Source organism: Ricinus communis, chromosome 7 (genome assembly GCF_019578655.1).
Source record: "Ricinus communis isolate WT05 ecotype wild-type chromosome 7, ASM1957865v1, whole genome shotgun sequence".
NCBI lineage: Eukaryota > Viridiplantae > Streptophyta > Magnoliopsida > Malpighiales > Euphorbiaceae > Ricinus > Ricinus communis.
The window spans coordinates 8,235,664-8,256,578 of NC_063262.1; the positions used below are offsets into that span (position 1 = coordinate 8,235,664).

The window sequence follows — 20,915 nt, forward strand, 5'->3', positions numbered from 1 at the left end:
CCATTACTATATATATATATATATATATATATATATACACACTCAAAAATTAAAATTTAAATATATACATAACAAACTTAATCTCACAAAATTTTTCAAATTTATAAATAAAATAATTAAAATTAAAATCAAAATCAAAATATTTTTTTTCTTTGCCAAATGTGAGACAAATAGTTATATTTGTAATCTGAATTTATAATGCAATGTTTAAATGAAATATAATTTTATATATATCAGTCATTATTCATGAGGATGTATATGAAAATAATCATATACACATAAAAATTTTAAAAAATTAAAAGCTATTACTGTATAAGGATTAGTGTTTTAAAAAGTTTAAATTTGTATACTGATTTAATAAAGAAAGTAAATAATAATAAAATTAGGATCAAAAAGTATTGTTAATGAATATTCACTGTACGCTTATAAAATATAGAAATTTAATTTTTTTAAAGTGTAAAATAGTTTAAAATAAAAAAATAATATATTATATATATTATACATAAAAAAAAAAGAGAAAATGAGTAACACATACGCAAAGTGGATAAGACTCTTCCATTTGTTGACGTGGATATGAATATGAGCTTACCAACCCATTTAATTTTTATTTACTTTTTTATATAAAAAAATCATTTTAAAAAAATTCCATTTTAGTGAATTTGGGGGTTGGTGAGTATATAGTTTAGTGGCGACTGACGAGGACAATGTTGAATTTAATTTCCTTTTCTTTTTTTCTTTTTTCTTTTCAATTTTCTTCTTTCGGAGGTGGTTGTTGGCTATGCCTTGAAATTTGCCACATGTCACTTTTGTCATCCTTCAATTATAAATCTTCTTTTTGGATAATTTGAATAATAATAACCTTATTTTTAAAATACCATATTTGAATTTTATTTTATACAAATAAGTGGAGAAAAAATAGTGAATACAATCTATCATATGCTTATAAATATATAATAATTTAGCAATAACGTGAAGTTACTTTAAAAATCAATTTTTATATCAAAATCAATCGCCAGCAATCTAAGAATAAAAATTGTAGAAAAAAGAAAACAAAAATATATGTATTACACCATAAAAGAGTTGGTACATAATGGGATTGGTTGAGCATGAAGAAAAGTTAAAAATATTTACGTTAAGCAATATTATATTAATACCAAACTGAGAGTTGTTAATATCGGATTATATTTTAGATAATAAAGCTCAATTATCGATTATAATTTAATAGTTAAATTATCTAAACATAATCTATCATATTAAAAATAATACGAGAATTTAATTCCAATCTTCTCAATTTAAAGGGTTCTAAAATTAAGAACCCTTTTAATGAAGGCATGGTTAATAATTTTGAAATACTTTTAAAGTAAAAAAATTTTAGATACTCTTATAAAGACCAAATAGTAACTTCCCTAATCATACCAATAGTCATTTGGTGGAATCCAGAAGGATGAGATGAAAATTAGGGTTTTTTAAAGTAGTGAATGGTTGTGTGAATTTTATCTTGGCCTTGGCACTACCATGCTCGTTTTTAAGCCCCAAATGGAATTTCTCCTCCTCTCAATATATATATATAATTGCAGCATGTAAGAACTTTGTATTATTATCTCCCAACTTTAATCAATTCTTACTAGATTTTTAGGCCAAGTACTTTTCTTCTTCTGAATATCGCTGGAGAATTTTCTCTCAATTCTTTTACATTGCGTTTAGTTGAAATTTATTGAGTTTAGAATTTATTTATAAATTTAATATTTATGTGATTTGAATGAAGTGAAAGTTAATTTATGATTCTATATAATTAAATTTGTATGGAATTAATTATAACTATACTAAATTCTAACGGAGATTCTTAACTATACTTGGTGTATACACCACAATTAATAGAAGTTTGATATATATATATGAGTGTTTTATATTTTAGTATTGGATGATTGGTGCATACTTCATCATTTAAAACCAATGAATATGTGTCAATCATCTACCGGTTTGGCGTATGGGTAGGGACATACATCATGCCTAGACAAGAATTTTTCCTAACAAAATAGATAGAATTTCCAAATAAATTTCACATTAGTAAGTCAATATATTATATAACATCAAAATATGTCTTTCAACTTTATTATTTTTATTTTACTTTCTCTTTCATGTCTTCTTCTCAAATGAAATGAATTTTTTATTAGATCTCGATCAAACATAGCATTGATATCAATTGTATTGAAATTCTTATTAATGTATTTCAAATTAATTAACTCAGCTTTGAGTTCTTTGATTCTTTTATTAGCATTTAGTTTGAATTTGCATACATCAGGAAAAAGCGTTTGTATCACAGTTATTATCTTTATTAGATACATCAAGAGTGTCTTGTTGTTAGGTTGAGAGCTGCCCCTGAACTAGTAAACTCTTTCTCCTGTGGAAGATTGATCCAATGAAGTTATCATGATGCAGCTTTTCTTGAGGACTAGAGGTGATTGATCAATATAGAAAAAATATTTTGTTTCATATAAGGTAACATCCATGCTAGCAGACATATGGAAAATAGAAGATTTGGTAACACCTATAGCCCTTTTGGTGAAGTTGAAAATCGAAGAAAACATATTGCATTGCACAAGGATCCAATTTGATTGTTGGTTCTTTTGAAAATAGACATACGCTACACACTAAAAAACTTGTGGGTCCAATTATAATAAAGATAGAATTTGTACATGTTTTGCAAGGACCTTTTAGGGAGTCTAAAATGAAAGAACTTGTGATGGCATCATAATCATGAGGTAAACAATATAAGTGACAACATCAACCTGATAAATTTAAGCAATATTAGCACCAATAAGAAATGCTCTTGTTGTTCCAGGTATATGCTTATTCTTGCGCTCTATAACTCTCTTTTACTGCGGAGTGTGAAGGCAAGTAATCTCATGGAGAATACTATTATCTTGAAAAAAATTTGAGAGTTCAAAATTAAGGTATTCTTCACTATTGTCTATTCAAACAAGTTTAACCCGAAAAGAGTGTTAAGTGTGAGCCATATTATAAGAAATTAAAAAAGTAGTACATACGTCACTTTCATGTCATAGAGTGTACAACTAAGTCATTCAAGTGCAATCTTCAATAAAGATAATAAACCATCAAGTTCTAAATTGAGTAGTAATGAAGCTTGATTCTTATACATCAAAGTGAATCAACTCAAATGGGATTTTCCTTTTATTCAAATTTAAAGGATATGAAGTAGGATGGCTCTTAGCCAAAATACAAACTTTACACTTAAAAAGAAGATTTTAAAATGTCACCAAATAAAGATTGGAAAATTTTCTTAAAATAACCAAAAGATGTATGACCTACTTGATGATGCCATAATCATATTTCTTCAAGGTATCGATATTACGACTTTGAACTTGGTGAACATAAGTGGATGCAACATCATCTACATAGTACAATCATTTTCTCTTACTACCACACCCAATGATCACTCGGATCTGGATATCCAGAAGTAAGCAAAAAGCGGAAAACATTAGTACAACACACTCTAATTGTTCTATATTTGACCAGTTGATAGAAGGTGATTTGATAATGTAAGAACATGTAAGAGCATTTCCAACAATACTCCCTATATGTCTCTCTATTGAATTATAAATAATTGTTTATTTTAACTTGTCTTGAAATGCATATGTATTCCAATAATATTCTCTATTTTACTCTCTAATTAATTTTTTATTAATAAAGTAAAAAAAGATAAAAATAAGTAAGGAGAGAAAATGTAACTCTTAAAGAAAAAAGATAGAAAAAATAAAAGAGAGAAATAATAAAATGTACTTAAGAGCCATTTAATCACTCCATAATTTTTTGGAAAGAGAATATGACTTTTAAGTTATTTTAAGAAATGATGATAAATTAGGAAATATTTTTGAAGCCTAACTTTTACATATACTCTATATATAATAAAGGAACATGATTTAAAAATTTACAGGGCATCTCTAAGCAATTATATAAAGAAAGAACGGGAATAAGTGATATGTGCTATCCGCACACGGCAAAATGCACCGATCATATCAAGTAATAAAGTAAATAAGTATGAGTATTGTTCCACAGAAGACTTAATGATTAATACAATGTTCAAACTTTAATTAATGTTTAGCAAACAAAATTTTGATTTATTATAAATATATAATAACTAAATTGAAAGCAATAATAAAAGTGATTAATGAGATTTATAAAGAAAGAATCTATTTAGGTGTAGAATCCCCCTAACAAGTTAAACAATCCAAGAAACAAATAGCAATAAAATTAAATCCAATAGATAAATTGGCATTACACAAAATTAGGTAAAAACCTTTTTCAAGTGAATAAGTTTTTAATTCTTAAGAGGGGAAAAATGAGTCTCTTATGAAACTCACTCACTTAGGTAATACATTGAGATTAAGGAACTATTAAACCAAAGAATTTTTAAGATCTATCTCTAGTATCTCGATTAATTCTCAATCTCTAAGAGTGATCAATTTATAAATAGTTATCTCTAATTAATTCATGAAAACAATATCCAATTAATACGTTGACTTATTAATTGAAATAGACAATAAAACAATTAAAGAAATAAGACAACTCAAGAAAAAGATCTAACTGCATAAAACTTGAATCAATTCATATAAAATAAGTTAGGGTTCATAAACACCCAAATAGCAAAGAAATTAATTCCTACACATTGCAATAAAGAAAGAAAGAATAGGGAGAGAAGATTGCAAACTATTCATAAATGAAAAGTAATGGAAATCCTCAATCTTGAATCTTCAATTCTTAAAAAATAAGAAGGAAATTAATATTTCTTCCTTGAATAATTTTTAACAAAACCCTAAAAATTGAAAGAAATTAAATTACTGAAGCTTTCTCTCTCTAGAAAAATAATGTAAAAGTCAGAATCCTTAAAATAAAACTCAAAAAACCCTTAAATAGTGAAAATAAAACATTTGACACAGGCGCCCACACAACGGTGTGGCGACCATTGACAATAATGTTGAATGAATATCAAGTCACACAGCAAAGCCATATGAGGGTGTAAGCTCCCCGTATGTATACATGAAAAGGCATACATCGGGGTAAACTTTCTATATGGAGGCATATTATATTTGGTCATTTTTTACAACTTACCATGCAAGGCACATAGCGGTGTACTCCCTGTGTCAGACTAAATTTAGATAAATATGCTTTTTTTACTCAATTCTCATGCGGCTCCATTTTACTCTTTGACATGTATTATCTTTAAAATACCTAAAAGAATTGAAAACCAAGGTTGAACAAACAAATCAAACTAATTGAAGATAAAATCAATACAAAATAAGGTTAAAAAATAAGTGCTTTTATGACTTATCAATAAGGGCTATTGATCCTGCGCTAATAAGTGAGGTAGGCTCCCCATAGTAATTAGGACACTATTCTTGAAAGGTAAAATCATATACTATAATAAAGTTTTATCATAAATCGTATATTTTATGGCTCTCAAGATAATAATCCAATTTATATCTTGAGTTGTAGATGCAGAAAAAACTGTGTATGTATTACCTTTAGAAAGAACAATTCACCAAGTTCGATGTCTTTATTTTTGCTTCTTGCAACAACAACCAAACTTAGTATAATATGAATTGTATTGGCTACTTTTGCTTGCCTAATCACTTGTTGTTTCATGCTTTAATTTATTTCTGCTTCTCTAAAAACCAATTAGGATAACTATGGATTTCAAAGCAAATATCTTTGGCCTGGCACATCCAATTATAATGACTGCAATATAACTTGTCTTTCTTAGTTTTTTCATAGCTCAAAGGGTGCTTCGAAAGTTAGAAGAGAGTATTTTGGATACTATTGCCATGTGTCAGCATTCTCTAGCCTCCTATTTTTTGTCACTTAACATTGTGCCTCTTGTCGAATAATATCGAAGCAATACCTGGGACAAGTTTCATTCAAAGAAGATCACTTCAAAAATGATCAAAAATCTTATCCAGTCTTGTGAGAAAGTCTTATATTTGATCTTTCTGAATTTCCTCCAATCTAATATGGAGTTTATAGTACATACCATTATGATTCGGCATCGCTTTTGGCACACTATTCAATTCGGCATCGCTTTTGGCACACTATTCAATTCGGTATAATAAAGGTTTATTGGCAGTTCATTTTGCTTTGTCCTTATAGGTTTGTAGCATAGCTCATAATATTGTAACCATCAGCTCCAGCATAGAAAATTTAAGTGACATTGTCCAATTTTTTTTTTTGATATTGGGAGATCAATAAACATGCCAAGGAGATGGGACCTAGAGGGTTTTGCTCTTTCTTCCTCTTTATTAGGTTGTCGATAAATTATGTCTTTCTTTGTTAGTGTTTTCTTTTCTTGAATTTAAAAGTCATCAAAATACCTTGGCTTAAATAATTGATTTTCATCTTTACAAAGCTTTACTCTAGAATAAGAAATTGCAAAAACATTTACTTTTATTAGTCTAAATGAAGTTTTAAAAGATTAAAAAGAAATGAGCCTCCACAACTCTTATTTAAAAGAATCATATTGACTTATTGATTTATGCTTCATTAAATCAACATCACCTCAAGCTAAAATATATAATTAATTTGCAAATTTAAGTCTTTAGCCATAGAGAGGAAGTTAAAGGGAATCTATAATTGCTATTTAGGATATTATTGTAGTACTATATTGCGATAATTATTATATATCCCTGTATTTTTTATATTACACTATTTATCTTTAACATTTAAAAATAATATTCTTTACTTCTATTTGCTTACTTTTATACTAAAAATACATTCTGTCAGAATTTTCATTAAATAATCGTCAAGTAGGTTTGATTTTATAGTATTTGTCCCTTAGTTCTTAGTGTAATATATAGATTACCCCCTACATTTTATTTATTATACTAAAATCTACGTGCATTTAAAAAATCAATGCAATTAAAAAACTAAATTAATAAAAAATATAATTTAATCTTCAAACTTCTTATCAAAATTACGATTCTAGTGTAACAAAACTAATAATAAGAATAAGATATATTTTATTTTAATAACTTAAAGTTAAATTATATAATTTTTAATACTTTAATAAATATAAGTATTTTTTGGAATATTTAGATTTTTCTAGGATTTAATTATACTAAAAATTAGAGTAATTAAAGAATACTATTTAATTATTTTTATACATTCATTAAAATTAATTTTTACATAGAAATTAGATAAAAAGATTCTAATATAATAAATAAACTACAAAGATCAATTTATATATTATACTAAAAATCAGAAGGTAAATAATATAAAATCAAATCTAATTAATAATTGTTTAGTAAAAATTCTGATAAAAGAGATTTTTAGTATAAGATTATAAAAAAATTAAAAAATATAATTTTTTAATATTAAAAAGTAATTAATATAATATAAAAGAATGCTGAAGATAAATAGTAATTAGCAGTATTGTATTTCTTTTGTTTTCTTTTTCTTTGAATAAAAAACACAATCAAGAGTATCAGCAAAATGCAGCCACCGGTTCTTTTCCCACCACTTGCCTCGCAACGGTAAATTTCATCCACAATCAATCAATTAAATCATGCGTTAAAAAAAAAAAAAAAGAAAATTAGATGGTTAAAGTGGAATCTGATGTCACTATATTCAATAGACCATTTTTCTTTTAAAAAAAGCGTTTAATAGACCATGAGTTTAATGTTTTTCTTATTTAATTTCACAAAATTTTCCCCTTTTATATTTGCTTTACATATCACTTTTTTTTTATATATATTAATTGACTCTAATTCAAATTTAAATTCAAAATCACAAGTGTAAAAGTTATTTCAATATTAATTAGACTACACTGATTAATAATTATACGTATTAATTTTAGACATAAATTTTTTAATATGGTTAAGATTTTATTTTTTTACATGAAATTTAATAGTAAAAAATCAACCTTTTAATTGAAATTTAAAAATGAAGATAATATAATATTAAAGGTCATGTTCAATGTGAATATGAAAAAATCTCAATTCATTAATTTCATAACTAGATAAATAATAATATTCAATATGTAAAACCAACAATATTATAAGAAATTAATTTTATTGATATTTATCATACTTGATTAATTTAATATTTAAAGATTTATATAAAAGAATGGTTTTGGGAGGATGTTTACCTAGTTAAAACTGATTTATCTTTTCTATTAATAAATTTTCATCAATATTAATAGATAGTAATCTTTTTAATTTTTATAAATGATAATACTAATTAAATTATATTTTAACGATAAATATTAAATTAATAAATTTACCTTTGTTGAATGAATATGTTCTTTTTCAAAAAATACTTCTATCTTAATTATATTACGTATCTAAGTTAAAATTGATTAATGATGATAATTTAAAGACAAATCATTTGAATTTGAAAAATTTTCTATAATATTACATAATTTCTGATATAGATAGTTGATATTTATTTTCAAAATTAAAATTTATAAAAAAATATAAACAAAAAGTAAAAATATCAGTTGAGATAATTTTTTTAAAAAAAGATAAATTATTTTCTAAATGTATAAATAGTTTATGAAATACTATTAACCATTCTTGTAACGGTAATTTCAGTGGAAAGAAATTTTTTAAAATTAAAATTAGTAAATCTTTTTTACACTCAATCATATCATCAAAAGAACTAAATAATTTATCTATATTATTAATTGAAATAAATTCACATTCTAAACTTGAATGCAAAAATTTTAATTAGTAATTTTATATCTCAAAAAGCAAGAAAAATAAATTATTAAATATTTTTTATACTATATTTATATTATAGAACCATAAATTAGATATTGATTAGGACTATAAAAAATATTAAACCAGCACTGGACTGATTCTACCTAAAAAATTTTCGTCCAAACATTAACAATTCCAACATTAACTTGTCTTTCATGTTGTAACACTATGGAATATACTTTGTCAATTGAAGGCAGCAGAAGTTGGATAAGCCGGACCATTAAAAACCGGATTTTTCCCAATTTAAGATTTTCTCTTTTAAAGAAAAAATATATATATTCTCATTTTACAGTGATTTTTTACAGAAAAACCCAGTTTTACTGTGATTTTTGAGTGGTCAAAGGGAACTGACCGAAAAAAAAGGGGTAATTTTTTCACAAGCTGTCCACCAGTCTTACAAGCAGACAACTTACTATTCAAATCAGTTCCCTGCAAAAAGCCAAGGTGCAGCCAGCTGCATGGATGTATCTTAAATACAAGAAAAAAAAGCTTTCATAAATATCAATCATTTTCTTTCTTTAAATAAAAAAAGACAACATTTGTAAGTATGATTATGTGTTTAATGATTTGTGGTAATAATTCTCTTTTTGTTTAATTAATTTGATTGTATGATTTAATTAAAAAAAAATTAATTAACTACAACTGCAGTATATTTCAAATTAGACAAAATACTATAATAAGAAATTAACTCCTAATTAAATGTATCACTTATAGATTTTATAGTATTATAATTATAAATCTCTAAATAAATTAAGACAATACTCTCAAAAATTCTCCATACCCTAAAATCTCTCGTAACTATATTAATTTCTTTTTTTTTAAATGATATTTTTTTAATAACCGCCAATCTAACTCGTAAATAGATTTTTATCTACCGGTCTATCACTTTAAAGTAAGATTTTTTTTTCAAACTAGTATAAAAAATAAAATTCTATAAATATTAATCTTAAAATAATAAATATTTTTTTAAATCCTAACTAGAGAAAAAAACCCCATTGAGAACATAAAATATACCATGTTTGTTTGCTGAGAAAAAGAAAGAAAGTTTAGAGAGCGACGAGAGAAAACCACAGTTCTGATACCAAATTGAAAACAACCAATTAATTTCATTAAACCACAACAGAACGAGCAGCTACGTGTGAACTTACGAGTGGTCGTGATTGAGCTATATAGCAGCTGTTGACTAAGAAATGATATAGTACGACTGAACTTTGGTACATAAACAAGCTGGACAATCTCGAATTAATTATTAAAATAAGAGATAAACGAACGAGCGCAATGAGATCTGCTTAAAAAGAATTAAATAATTAATTGAATTGCAGCATAGAATTATAAAATGCCCTCGATTTTGAAACAGTCATAATTTCGTTGCCATTACAGTATGGCGGTGCGTTGACTAGAAATAGAACTTTGACACAAAGTTGGCTCAATCGAAAAATCTAAATAGAAAAATAAAAATAAAAAAGTACAGTTTTAAAAATTTCTTTGCTAAACCATTTAAAATCTGGAAGTCTGTCTCTCTTCACTTTGGTGTGTCGGGTATGACTCGACGCGCAAATGATTTGACCAGAATAAGCAACAGCACTTGGTTTCATGGGTCTGTGGAACCCACATTACTCTTAATGCATCTTAAGAAAGGACCGACTAAACCGATACTGCAACCGAAAAACTAATAAATTTTGATTAATTGAACCGATAAATGAGGTTTAGATTTTAATTTTTCTAATTTTCAGTGTTATTTGAAAAGCTTTTTCTAATTTTAATATTTCTAGTTAATATTATATAAATATTTTTATATAATTTATTATATACATATGATATACTATAAAATTGATTTATCAGTTTCCAAGCACCGCATGACACTATAAAGTTCTTATCACCATAGAGTACTTTTCTTTTTGGATAAGAACACACGTGGACTTGGTGTTTTGATATCGTGGCATTTAGTTTTCTTTTTTCATTTTTAATGCGGAATTTTATCTGAATTTAGGTTGTTTGGGTTGATTTTAATTTTAATTATTTTTTATTTTTTTAATTTCGATTTCACTATTTTTAATTTAGTTTGTTGTATGTAATTTAGTGCCACGTAAATTTTTAATAAAATTAATCGGGTGTAATACTAACTAGAACTTTATACACATATAGTAAATAAATAAATAATTTTATCAAATTATGATTATGAAGAAGAGAATACTCATTGAAAAATAAATATAAAAGGTTAAAATAAATTATAGAAAAAAGTTTTTTCTTTTTTATAATTATTGGATGATAATTATATCTACTATTTTTATAGTAAAATTTGATGTAAGATGAAAATACCAAGGCTTCATATGTCTCCACCTTTTTTCATACTGCTTTCTCTGATGTCTTTACGTGGAGTTGGTTTTTTATTTCTTTTTCTTTTACTTTTTATTTACTTGTTATTAATTTTTTTATGAAAATTTTATATATAAATTTATTCCTATTAAATAAGTAAGGCTATGCTTGCTCACTGTCCGTGTATATATAAGCACATATATCTTCATTTTCCTATACTAAATCCTGGGATGGCATTGAGAATTCTTTTCCAATTGAATCAATATCACGACGAAGGATTGTTAAAATTTATTTTTTTAATTCTTTTCTGGATATATGGGGATGTAAATTTTATATTAATTTTAATTAAAAACTGATAAATTTTAATGAGGATAATGGTGAGGTTGATATTTTTAATAAGGATGTCTCATTATTTAATGATATGGTGGAAATATCCACGCTGTATGAAACTTGGATATCTTAAATTTGTCCCACCATTTTATCAATATAATTCTTTCTAACTATGAAATATAATAATAATCATAGTCATCTTTGTCTTCTAGTTGGACCGCATAAGCCTATTGAACAACCCACGATATCTGAAAATAAAGTACAAATACAATATATGTCCCTTTTTAGTGATATTTTGGTTTATATTAAAAAAATTTATAAGGGGAAAAATCTCATTAGATAATCCCCACATTTGAAACCAGTTTGGTATTGCTTTAAAAATTCTTAGTTGTATAAACTAAGTGTGGGTATATTTATCATTTTGACAACATAATACTTGATCTTATACTTCTATATAATCATGATAGGTGTATACTTGGAGAGATATATTTATATTTTTAAAGGGTCTTAGTTTATGTGGATTCATCCCCCAATGTTTATAAAAGAGGATATTTAAAATAGTTAATTTAGAAAATCCTAATACAAAATTTCTAGAATCTCTAAAATTATGCACTAGAAGTGCAGAGTCTGTTTCTACAAGTATGGCTTCGTAATATTTTCTTATTTTTTCAGTAAATATTTCTTTAGGATGTATGTAATTTATGAGGTATTCATTCACTATTTAGGCATGATCTTTAGCTAAGTCTTGATTTTATATTATTATTATACTCTTACTAGATAATTCTACAAATAAAAAAATTTCAATATTTGGAGTAAAATGATGTCTATAAGATCGTACAAGATGCGAGACTATATATGGTGTTATAGTATTATGCTCAGGGTATGATGTCATAGAAAGAGATAAATTGTACGGTATTATATTGTAAGATAACTGCTGAGAGGTTGATGATGATATTGCAGTTAACCTTAGATTATATATGGGCTTCATTTTTTTCCCTACAAGAATTCTCTAATTAGAAAATCATGTAATAAATTACTTTCCCTTTATGTCCTCTATAGTAAAATCAATTGCTAATAATTTAGCTTGCCAACGAGTAAATATTTCTGTAGAAGTTAAATATTTTATACTTTTTTGTAAAACTTCTTTAGATGCTTTATAATCAATTATTAATAAGAATTCTTGATTGATCAAATCTCCCTCAAATTTTGTTATTGATAAAACTATAGCTGGGATTTCTTTTCTTTTATAGTAGAATATTTTCCCATATCTTAGAAGTGTATCTAATTAATTGTTCTATTTTTTCTATCATTTGTTTTAGTATACCACTATAACCTAATGCAGAAGCATCTATCTCAACTATTTTATATACAAAAGGATCTACTATATTTACACAGGATATTCTTTTAATTTTTCTTTTATTATTTGTACAGCCTAAGTATGATCATCCGTCCATTCTGGAGGGTTGTTCTTTAACCTATCGTATAGGGGTTTACAATCATTTGCTAGATTCTTATAAAAGTAAGATATATAACTTAAGCTTTCTCAAAATCTTTGTAAATATTTTTTCTTTCTCCATTGTTAACCAGTAGTAACCTTGATGTATAATCTTTCTGGTTAACACTATGTAGTTCATATGAGGCCCGCAATACCCCTTTATGCATTTCTTCTATCATCACTTGTGCTTTCCTCATAGTTAGACATATGAGTTGGACATCCGAAGTTATCCTTTTGTAGAACGCCTAGTCGTGGCTGATGTAATTCTTGGCTTGGATTCCCAATGCATACATATCCCTCACATATGCATCATTATCCACTTTTCACAATAGTAAGGCACTCTAGACTTTACGATTACCAATGGTTTCATCAAGAATTGATCGGGGTTGTCCCATTTATCAATAATTCTATCAAGAAATTTATCAGTAAAACTAATTGATTTTTCTATTGATACTATTATGCCTTTATATATATTATGACCAAGAAATCTAACTTTGTTGGTAAATTGCTCCATTTTTCTAGTAGAAACTACTAATCCAGCTTTCGTGATAATTTTTCTAAACATAAGTGTTTCTAATGTTGTTATATAGAGAATGAGTATACTATTACACTATCAATGTAGACAATTATAAAATCACTATAAAAATTAAATATATCATTCATAATATTTTAAAATTTATATGGTGCATTCTTCAATCCAAAAGGCATCATATTTAATTTATAATGTCCAAATGAGTTATTAATTGTAGTTTTATATTTATCATTTTCAGCTATCTATATTTGTCAATATCCAGACTTCATATCAAACTTAGAAAATATTGATGTATTATATGAACGACCTATATGGTTTGTCTAATTAGGATTAGGATATTTGACCCATATTAAAGCTTATTTAATGGTTTAAAATTTATAGCAAGCCGAGTAACTCTTTTTTTTTTCTTTCTGCATTTTTATTTACATAAAAATCATAACAACTCTAAGGAGAATAACTTTTTCTTATTAATTTTTAGTTTCTAAATTTGATATTTATTTTTTTGCAATATTTCATTTTCTTTTTATTTATGCAGGTCTTGCTTTAGTAGGAATCATTCTTTCATCATAATCAACATATCATATGAGAGTTTTACTATGTGTCTTTTTCTTTTCCAAAAAGCACTGAGAATATCAACACATATTTCTTTTCTAGAATAGCTCTAAATGATTGTATATCTTTTTGTAATTAGGGATCTTTTAATTTTTCCACTATTGATTTATAATGTATTTCTATTTTAAGTGTCATCAAAAAATTTTCTTTTAGTGAAAATTGGAGTTTTAGTTGATTTATAGAGATTTGTTCTGGTCTATAAGTTAAAAATAATATGTGTTCCTTGTACTTATGCTTTTTTTCATCTAATATTTTTATCGGGTAAGATTGCATAAAAAAAGATTTTCTAATATGACTGCTTGACTAATATCTTTTATCATTACAAAAGACTAGGCTATACATATATTATTATTATATATTACAACACTAAATAATTTATATTTGATAGCTAATTTTTATTGATTATTCACTCTAAGAACTTGGGTGGTTTTCTCAAAGTATTTGAAAGCCACTTATCCTTCTTGTATACAATTAAGATGAGCCCTTGAATCAATAAGAGCTATATATAAAAACATATATTCCTCATTTATAATAATTGTTATAGGAGTATACGACTTATGAGATATTATCTTAGCTAGGGAATTTAAAATCTTACCATCATAATCTTGATATTGTCCTAAATAATTCATTAAATTTTTTAGACATTTGTTCACCGTTTTGTCCTCCTTCGGAATATATTCTCTGTAATTCTATAACCTGAATTCTAGATTTAAGTTCTTCAATTTCATTTTTTTATTTCATTTACCTTATGTTTTAAATCATGTAAAGTAATGTCTTTCTTAGAATTGTTGTATTGTACTATGTTTGTTATAGTTTTGAAATTATTTATATGGAAGGCTCTGTAACGTATCGGATAAAATATTACGGATAATAATTATATACCTAAAATTCTAAACAGAAACTTTAAAAAATTTAAGACACTGTTGCCGTCTAGGCTAGACACCAAACGCTGCTAAGCATGTATTATTTATAGAATGAGAAACCACTACCCAGTAACTCGCTACTTAAAACAATACCAAATATTTCATTGCACCTTCAATTTCTACTCATCAGTAATATCACCTCTCTTTGATTCACTAGACCCATATTTCCAACCCAACATCAAGAAGCGCCAATTAGCTAATTTCTTAAGATCACTCACACAAAACAACCCAGTATCACACTACAAGCAAATCCATGCTCAAATTATAGTTTCAAGCTTGGAATTTGATACTTCTATCACCAATCTGCTTCTTAATTTGTATGCAAAGTCTGACTTTTTATATCTTGCTCGCAAATTGTTTGATAGAATGCCTGAAAGAAACTTAATTTCTTGGTCTTCAGTAGTTTCTATGTATTCCAAACGTGGTTTTAGTGAGGAAGCTTTGTTGGTGTTTTTGGATTTTAAAAGGTGTTGCAATGAGAATCCTAATGAGTATATTTTAGCTAGTGTTATTAGTGCTTGTGTACAAGTTGGTGGTAGTATAGATAAACAAATGCATGGTTTTGCTGTTAAGAGTGGCTTTGATCGGAATGTTTATGTGGGTACCTCTTTGGTTGATTTGTATGCAAAGGGTGGCAATATTGATGAAGCTAGACTGGTTTTTGATGGGCTATTGGAGAAAAGTGCAGTTACTTGGACAACAATTATTACTGCTTGTGTTAAAAGAGGGAGAAGTGAGGTGTCATTGCAATTGTTTAGCCAGATGAGAGAAACGAATGTTGTACCTGATGGTTATATACTCTCTAGTGTTTTAGGTGCGTGTTCACAACTTGAGTTTGTTCAAGGGGGCAAGCAAATTCATGGTCATGTTTTGAGGAGGGGAATAGAAATTGATGTTTCATTTGTTAACGTGCTTATAGATTTTTACACCAAGTCTGGTAAAGTACAATCTGCTCGGAAGTTATTTGATGGAATGGCAGACAGAAATGTAATTTCGTGGACAGCGATGATTGCCGGATATATGCAGAATTCTTTTGATAGGGAAGCTGTGAAGTTGTTTATTGAGATGACCAGATTGGGTAGGAGGCCAGATGGGTTTGTTTGCACTAGCATTCTCACATCATGTGGTTCACTTGAGGCTCTAGAATTAGGGAGACAAGTGCATGCTTACAGTATCAAGGGTAATGTCGAGAGTGATATTTTCCTGCAAAATGGTTTGATTGATATGTATGCAAAATGTGGTTCCTTGAATGATGCAAGAAAAGTTTTTGATGATATGACGATACGTAATGTAGTCTCTTACAATGCACTAATTGAAGGATACTCAACACTTGAGCAGCTATCAGAAGCTATGAATCTTTTCCGGGAGATGAGGCATGGGATGCTCTCACCAAGCTTTTTAACATTTGTGAGTCTTCTTGGGGCATCAGCTACATTATCAGCCTTGGAATTAGGCAAGCAAATTCATGCACTCATTACTAAATTTGGCATTTCAATGGAAATATTTGCGGGAAGTGCCTTAATAGATTTTTATTCAAAGTGTTCATGTCTGATGGATGCCAGACTTGTATTTGATAAGATGACCGAGAAAGACATTGTAGTGTGGAATGCAATGCTCTTTGGCTACACCCAACAGTTGGAAAATGAGGAAGCTCTTAAACTTTACACCGAATTACAAATATCTGAACCAAAACCCAATGTTGTCACTTTTGCAGCCCTTACTACAGCAGCCAGCAACCTAGCCAGCCTGCAACATGGCCAACAATTCCACAACCATATCATCAAAACAGGTCTAGATTCGCATCCATTCACGACAAACTCCCTTATAGACATGTATGCAAAATGTGGAAGCTTAGAAGATGCTCGAAAGGCATTTGGTTCATCAATTAAGAGAGATGTGATCTGTTGGAATTCCTTAATCTTGACATGTGCACATCATGGAGAAGCAGAAGAAGCTCTAAAGATGTTTGAAGCAATGATAGAAGAGGGAATAAATCCCAACTATGTGACATTTATCGGTGTCCTTTCAGCTTGTAGTCATGCAGGCCATGTCAAAGACGGCCTTCATTACTTCGAATCAATGCCTAAGTTTAGCATTAAACCAGGGACTGAACATTATGCTTGTGTAGTTTCACTTCTGGGTCGATCTGGTAAACTATACGAAGCGAAAGAGTTCATTGAGAAAATGCCAACAGAGCCAGAAGCAGTAGTATGGAGGAGCTTGCTCAGCGCCTGCAGAGTTTCTGGTAATGTCGAATTGGGGAAATATGCAGCAGAAAAAGCAATTTCAATTGATTCAACAGACAGTGGTTCGTATACTTTACTGTCAAATATATATGCATCAAAAGGAATGTGGGTAGATGTCAAAAAGGTGAGAGAGAGAATGGATATTGCTGGGGTAGTGAAAGAAGCTGGACATAGTTGGATATAAATTGCAAGAGATAGAACTCATTGTAAAACAGAAGTAATCTATTCAGTTCTACATTATTTGATTCTGCATATCAAAGGGGTAGATTATGTGCCTGATGCTTCTACTAATAATACTCCTTTTAGATGACTAATCGCAAGTTTGTAGCTAAAGTATATTATAAGCTTCTAAAAAATTTAAAGTTCTTTTGAATCTTTTGAGTTTTAGGAAGTATGTTTCATAAATTATTTAAAATTTATTTGTTTAGTTAATTTATATATGAAGTATTAAATAATTAATGATTCCTTTTTTTTCTTTGAAAGGATTAATGGTTTCAAATAATATATAGTTAAATAATAATTAGCTACCTTTTCACACTTGCTATAAATTTATCTTAAATCCTTATTAATACATATCAATATAGTTTATTTAGTACAATTACATGCAAATGTACCATTATTCAAATTATTGATTTAACTATTTTTGTTAGTGAAAGGTACGGAAACTCTTTAAACTTTCAATTAAATTTCAATTAAATTCTTAAACTTTAAGTTAGAAAAATGAAACTTTTAAATAAAATAAAACAGAATAATTATGTGCCATAGTTCCGATGAAACTGCATACTAGCCACCATCTGCAACAATTGCACTATTACTCTTTTTGTTAACATGCTCTACATTGTGCATCAACTGGGGGCTCATCGCCTGTTCATCGTATGATACCACTGTTGTTGCCCTCCTCTTACGGTAGAATTAGGGACAGAGATAGGAATTGAGATAGGGATAGGAACGAAAGGTCAAGATATTCTGAGAGAGATGACAGAAGACACTACAAAAAGAGCAGTAGTGACAGTAGGCAATACAGAGAAGTAGAGAGAGATCAAAGCATGTGAAAATGAAGGATTTTGCATTATATTTTTATTGAAATAATTTTTTTAATTTTGTATTATTTTTTCTGTTCGTGTTATTTTTGAGATATAAAAGATTGGATTTCTAATTTAAGCGTTTTTATCCTATTGGTTGTCATTTTATACCAGCCTTTTTTTATACCATTATTTGTCCTTATCTTTGTACATGTTGTTCATTTTATTGGCTGAAACTCCTTATTTTGTGCTTTTTTCTTTCCATTTTTTAATGTTTGTCTATTTGTTTTCGTCTCTTCTTCTTTTCCTTTCAGTTTCTCTATCTTTCAAATTCAAACTTTACCATTTTTATCTTTTACAATCTATTGCTTAAATTAAGGAGTTATGATTGGATTAGGTTTGATATTAAATTCAAATAGTCAAACTTTTAGAAATTTGATTAAACTTAACTCTATTGATTTCGAAATGGCTAAGAAGAAAGTTGTTAGTAAAGTAATAGAGGTTAAATCTAAAGAAAAGAATGATATTGTGAAGAAGCTAAGAAGAGATAGATTAAGAAGGCTATAGATTAAGAAGGCGCATGCAGCTGAAAGTTCTCATAGAAAGACGAAAAGTATTAGTGATGATTCTCTATTATGGTGTTCGAAACGGAGAAAAATAGTGACAAAAAACCTGTTGATGATTCAATCAATGCTCGATCTAAAAACAGAGCAAAATCTCAACTGATGAACTGGTTGATTACACTTTGAAGGTATGGCTTCTTTTTATGTTAAATATACGAGAAAGATATTTATAATAAAGTTTGTTCAAAATTTAGTCTGATTTTGCAGTTATGTTTTTTCGTTATTTTTATTGATTAAATTATTTATTCTTTGAGATATTTTTCTAATTGTGTGTTTAGTTTTCTTATTTATTATTTATTTATTTCGTTCATATTCTTATAATTTTACTTATTAGAATTTTTTATTTTTCAATGATTGTAGTATATTTATTCTAAATTTTACCGAGTATTTTATGTCTAGAGCTGATATGTTTGCTGCGAGATTTCATATTGATGATCTTCGAAGCCGCTATATTGTTGCTCTCGATAACTAGCAAGGCTTAAAGACGTTAACGGAATAGTTAATAATTCAGAGGATTTTAGGAGATCTAAAGAGCAAAGGATGGAAAGACAAAGAAGAGAAAGTAGTGGAAGACTAGTATTTTTTTAGTTTTGGATCTGTTTCAATTTATATGAGTCTGATAAATTTGTTATCATTTTGTAACTTTTATTAGTTTTATTATAAGAAGCTATATTTTTATTTAGAAATTTGAATTATATAATATAAACTGTTGCAAATATGTTTATTTTGGTTGTTCACAAGACAATATTAGAATATTGAAAAAATACTTCCAATTTTATTTTGTAAATTTTGTTATATATTTATTTATATATATTAATTGTGCAGTTTAAGAAATCAATCATATACTTTTATTTACTAGATGATTTAATTGGCAATGTATAATTTTTGAAAGTGATAATTTATAAATTGTATTCCTAAAAGATCAGTATTCATTAAGTTTTTCTTTTACTGAATTTCTACATGTTTTTCTGTTATGCCCAAGTTGTCCACGGTTTTCACAGTTATTTTGCCTCGTAGTCTCCTATGGCGCTTTTATTCTTCTCTTGGTCTACCGAATTTAATCTTCCGTTCTAGTGGTAGAACAACCTTACTTTTTACTTTTTTTGGTATATTTCATATGCTTTCGTTTCCATTTATAAAAACATTTGCTTTGTATGTAGCAAATATTGTCTCATTAATGTAGTAACGTGAACAATATTAATATGAATTCATATCAACTTGGAATAGGTGATGTTGTTGCACTTTCATGTTCGTTTTGCCATATCAACTTGAACTTTTGATTCATTTTTTTATCATGTCATATACTTGGTCATTGGATAATTTCACCTGCAAATATTCTATGAGTTCATTTACTTTGTATTTTAAATTGCAATAAATACAATTAAGAGTAAGTATTCTTTTTATATGATGATTTCAAAAATCTATTATTTAGATACTATAAAGATGCCAGATATTAGTATATTGTATAAATAATTGAAATATATTTTATTTCTATTTTTTATGACAAGATATTTGAAGTACATTGTTGATATACTATCAATATATTTTATAACAGTATATATATTTGAATTATACCTGTATTTTCATGGATGAGATATAATTCTCATTTAATATTTTTATACTTCTTTTTTATAGTTTTAACAGAATATCCATTAATATAGAAAAATTTGAAAAATATTTAGAATTAGAGTGTCATGAACTTCAAAGTCAACAAAGTCCATGTTTTCAGCGCATTGTCTATTGTGTTGGAGCAATACTGGTATTGCTTCCATTTCTAGAATAAAAAATTAAATAAAATCAACTATAGTATACTAATAAGATACTATTAATATACTATTAGTTGTATATTTATAATTGTTTAGGGTTAAGATTGTAATTTATGAAATCATTGCGCAATTGTATAAAAAGATAAAACAAAAAATATTTAAAATATATCTTTTACTGTATATTACAAATGTTTTAACATTATAATTTAATGTGTAAAATTATTTACTAATACATATCTTGATGTAAAAGAGATACTTTTGATATACTTTTTAAATGCC

The 20,915-nt window shown here is 27.2% G+C and overlaps 1 protein-coding gene across 1 annotated transcript; it reads left to right on the forward strand.

Moving 5' to 3' along the window:
- The first annotated feature begins 14,923 nt into the window (after window positions 1–14,923).
- Window positions 14,924–17,539, forward strand: LOC8268225 (pentatricopeptide repeat-containing protein At4g39530). The gene is given in 1 exon segment (XM_025159648.2): window positions 14,924–17,539. A coding segment is annotated over 1 exon segment (2,505 nt). The 5' UTR covers window positions 14,924–15,030; the 3' UTR covers window positions 17,536–17,539.
- The last annotated feature ends 3,376 nt before the right edge of the window (window positions 17,540–20,915 follow it).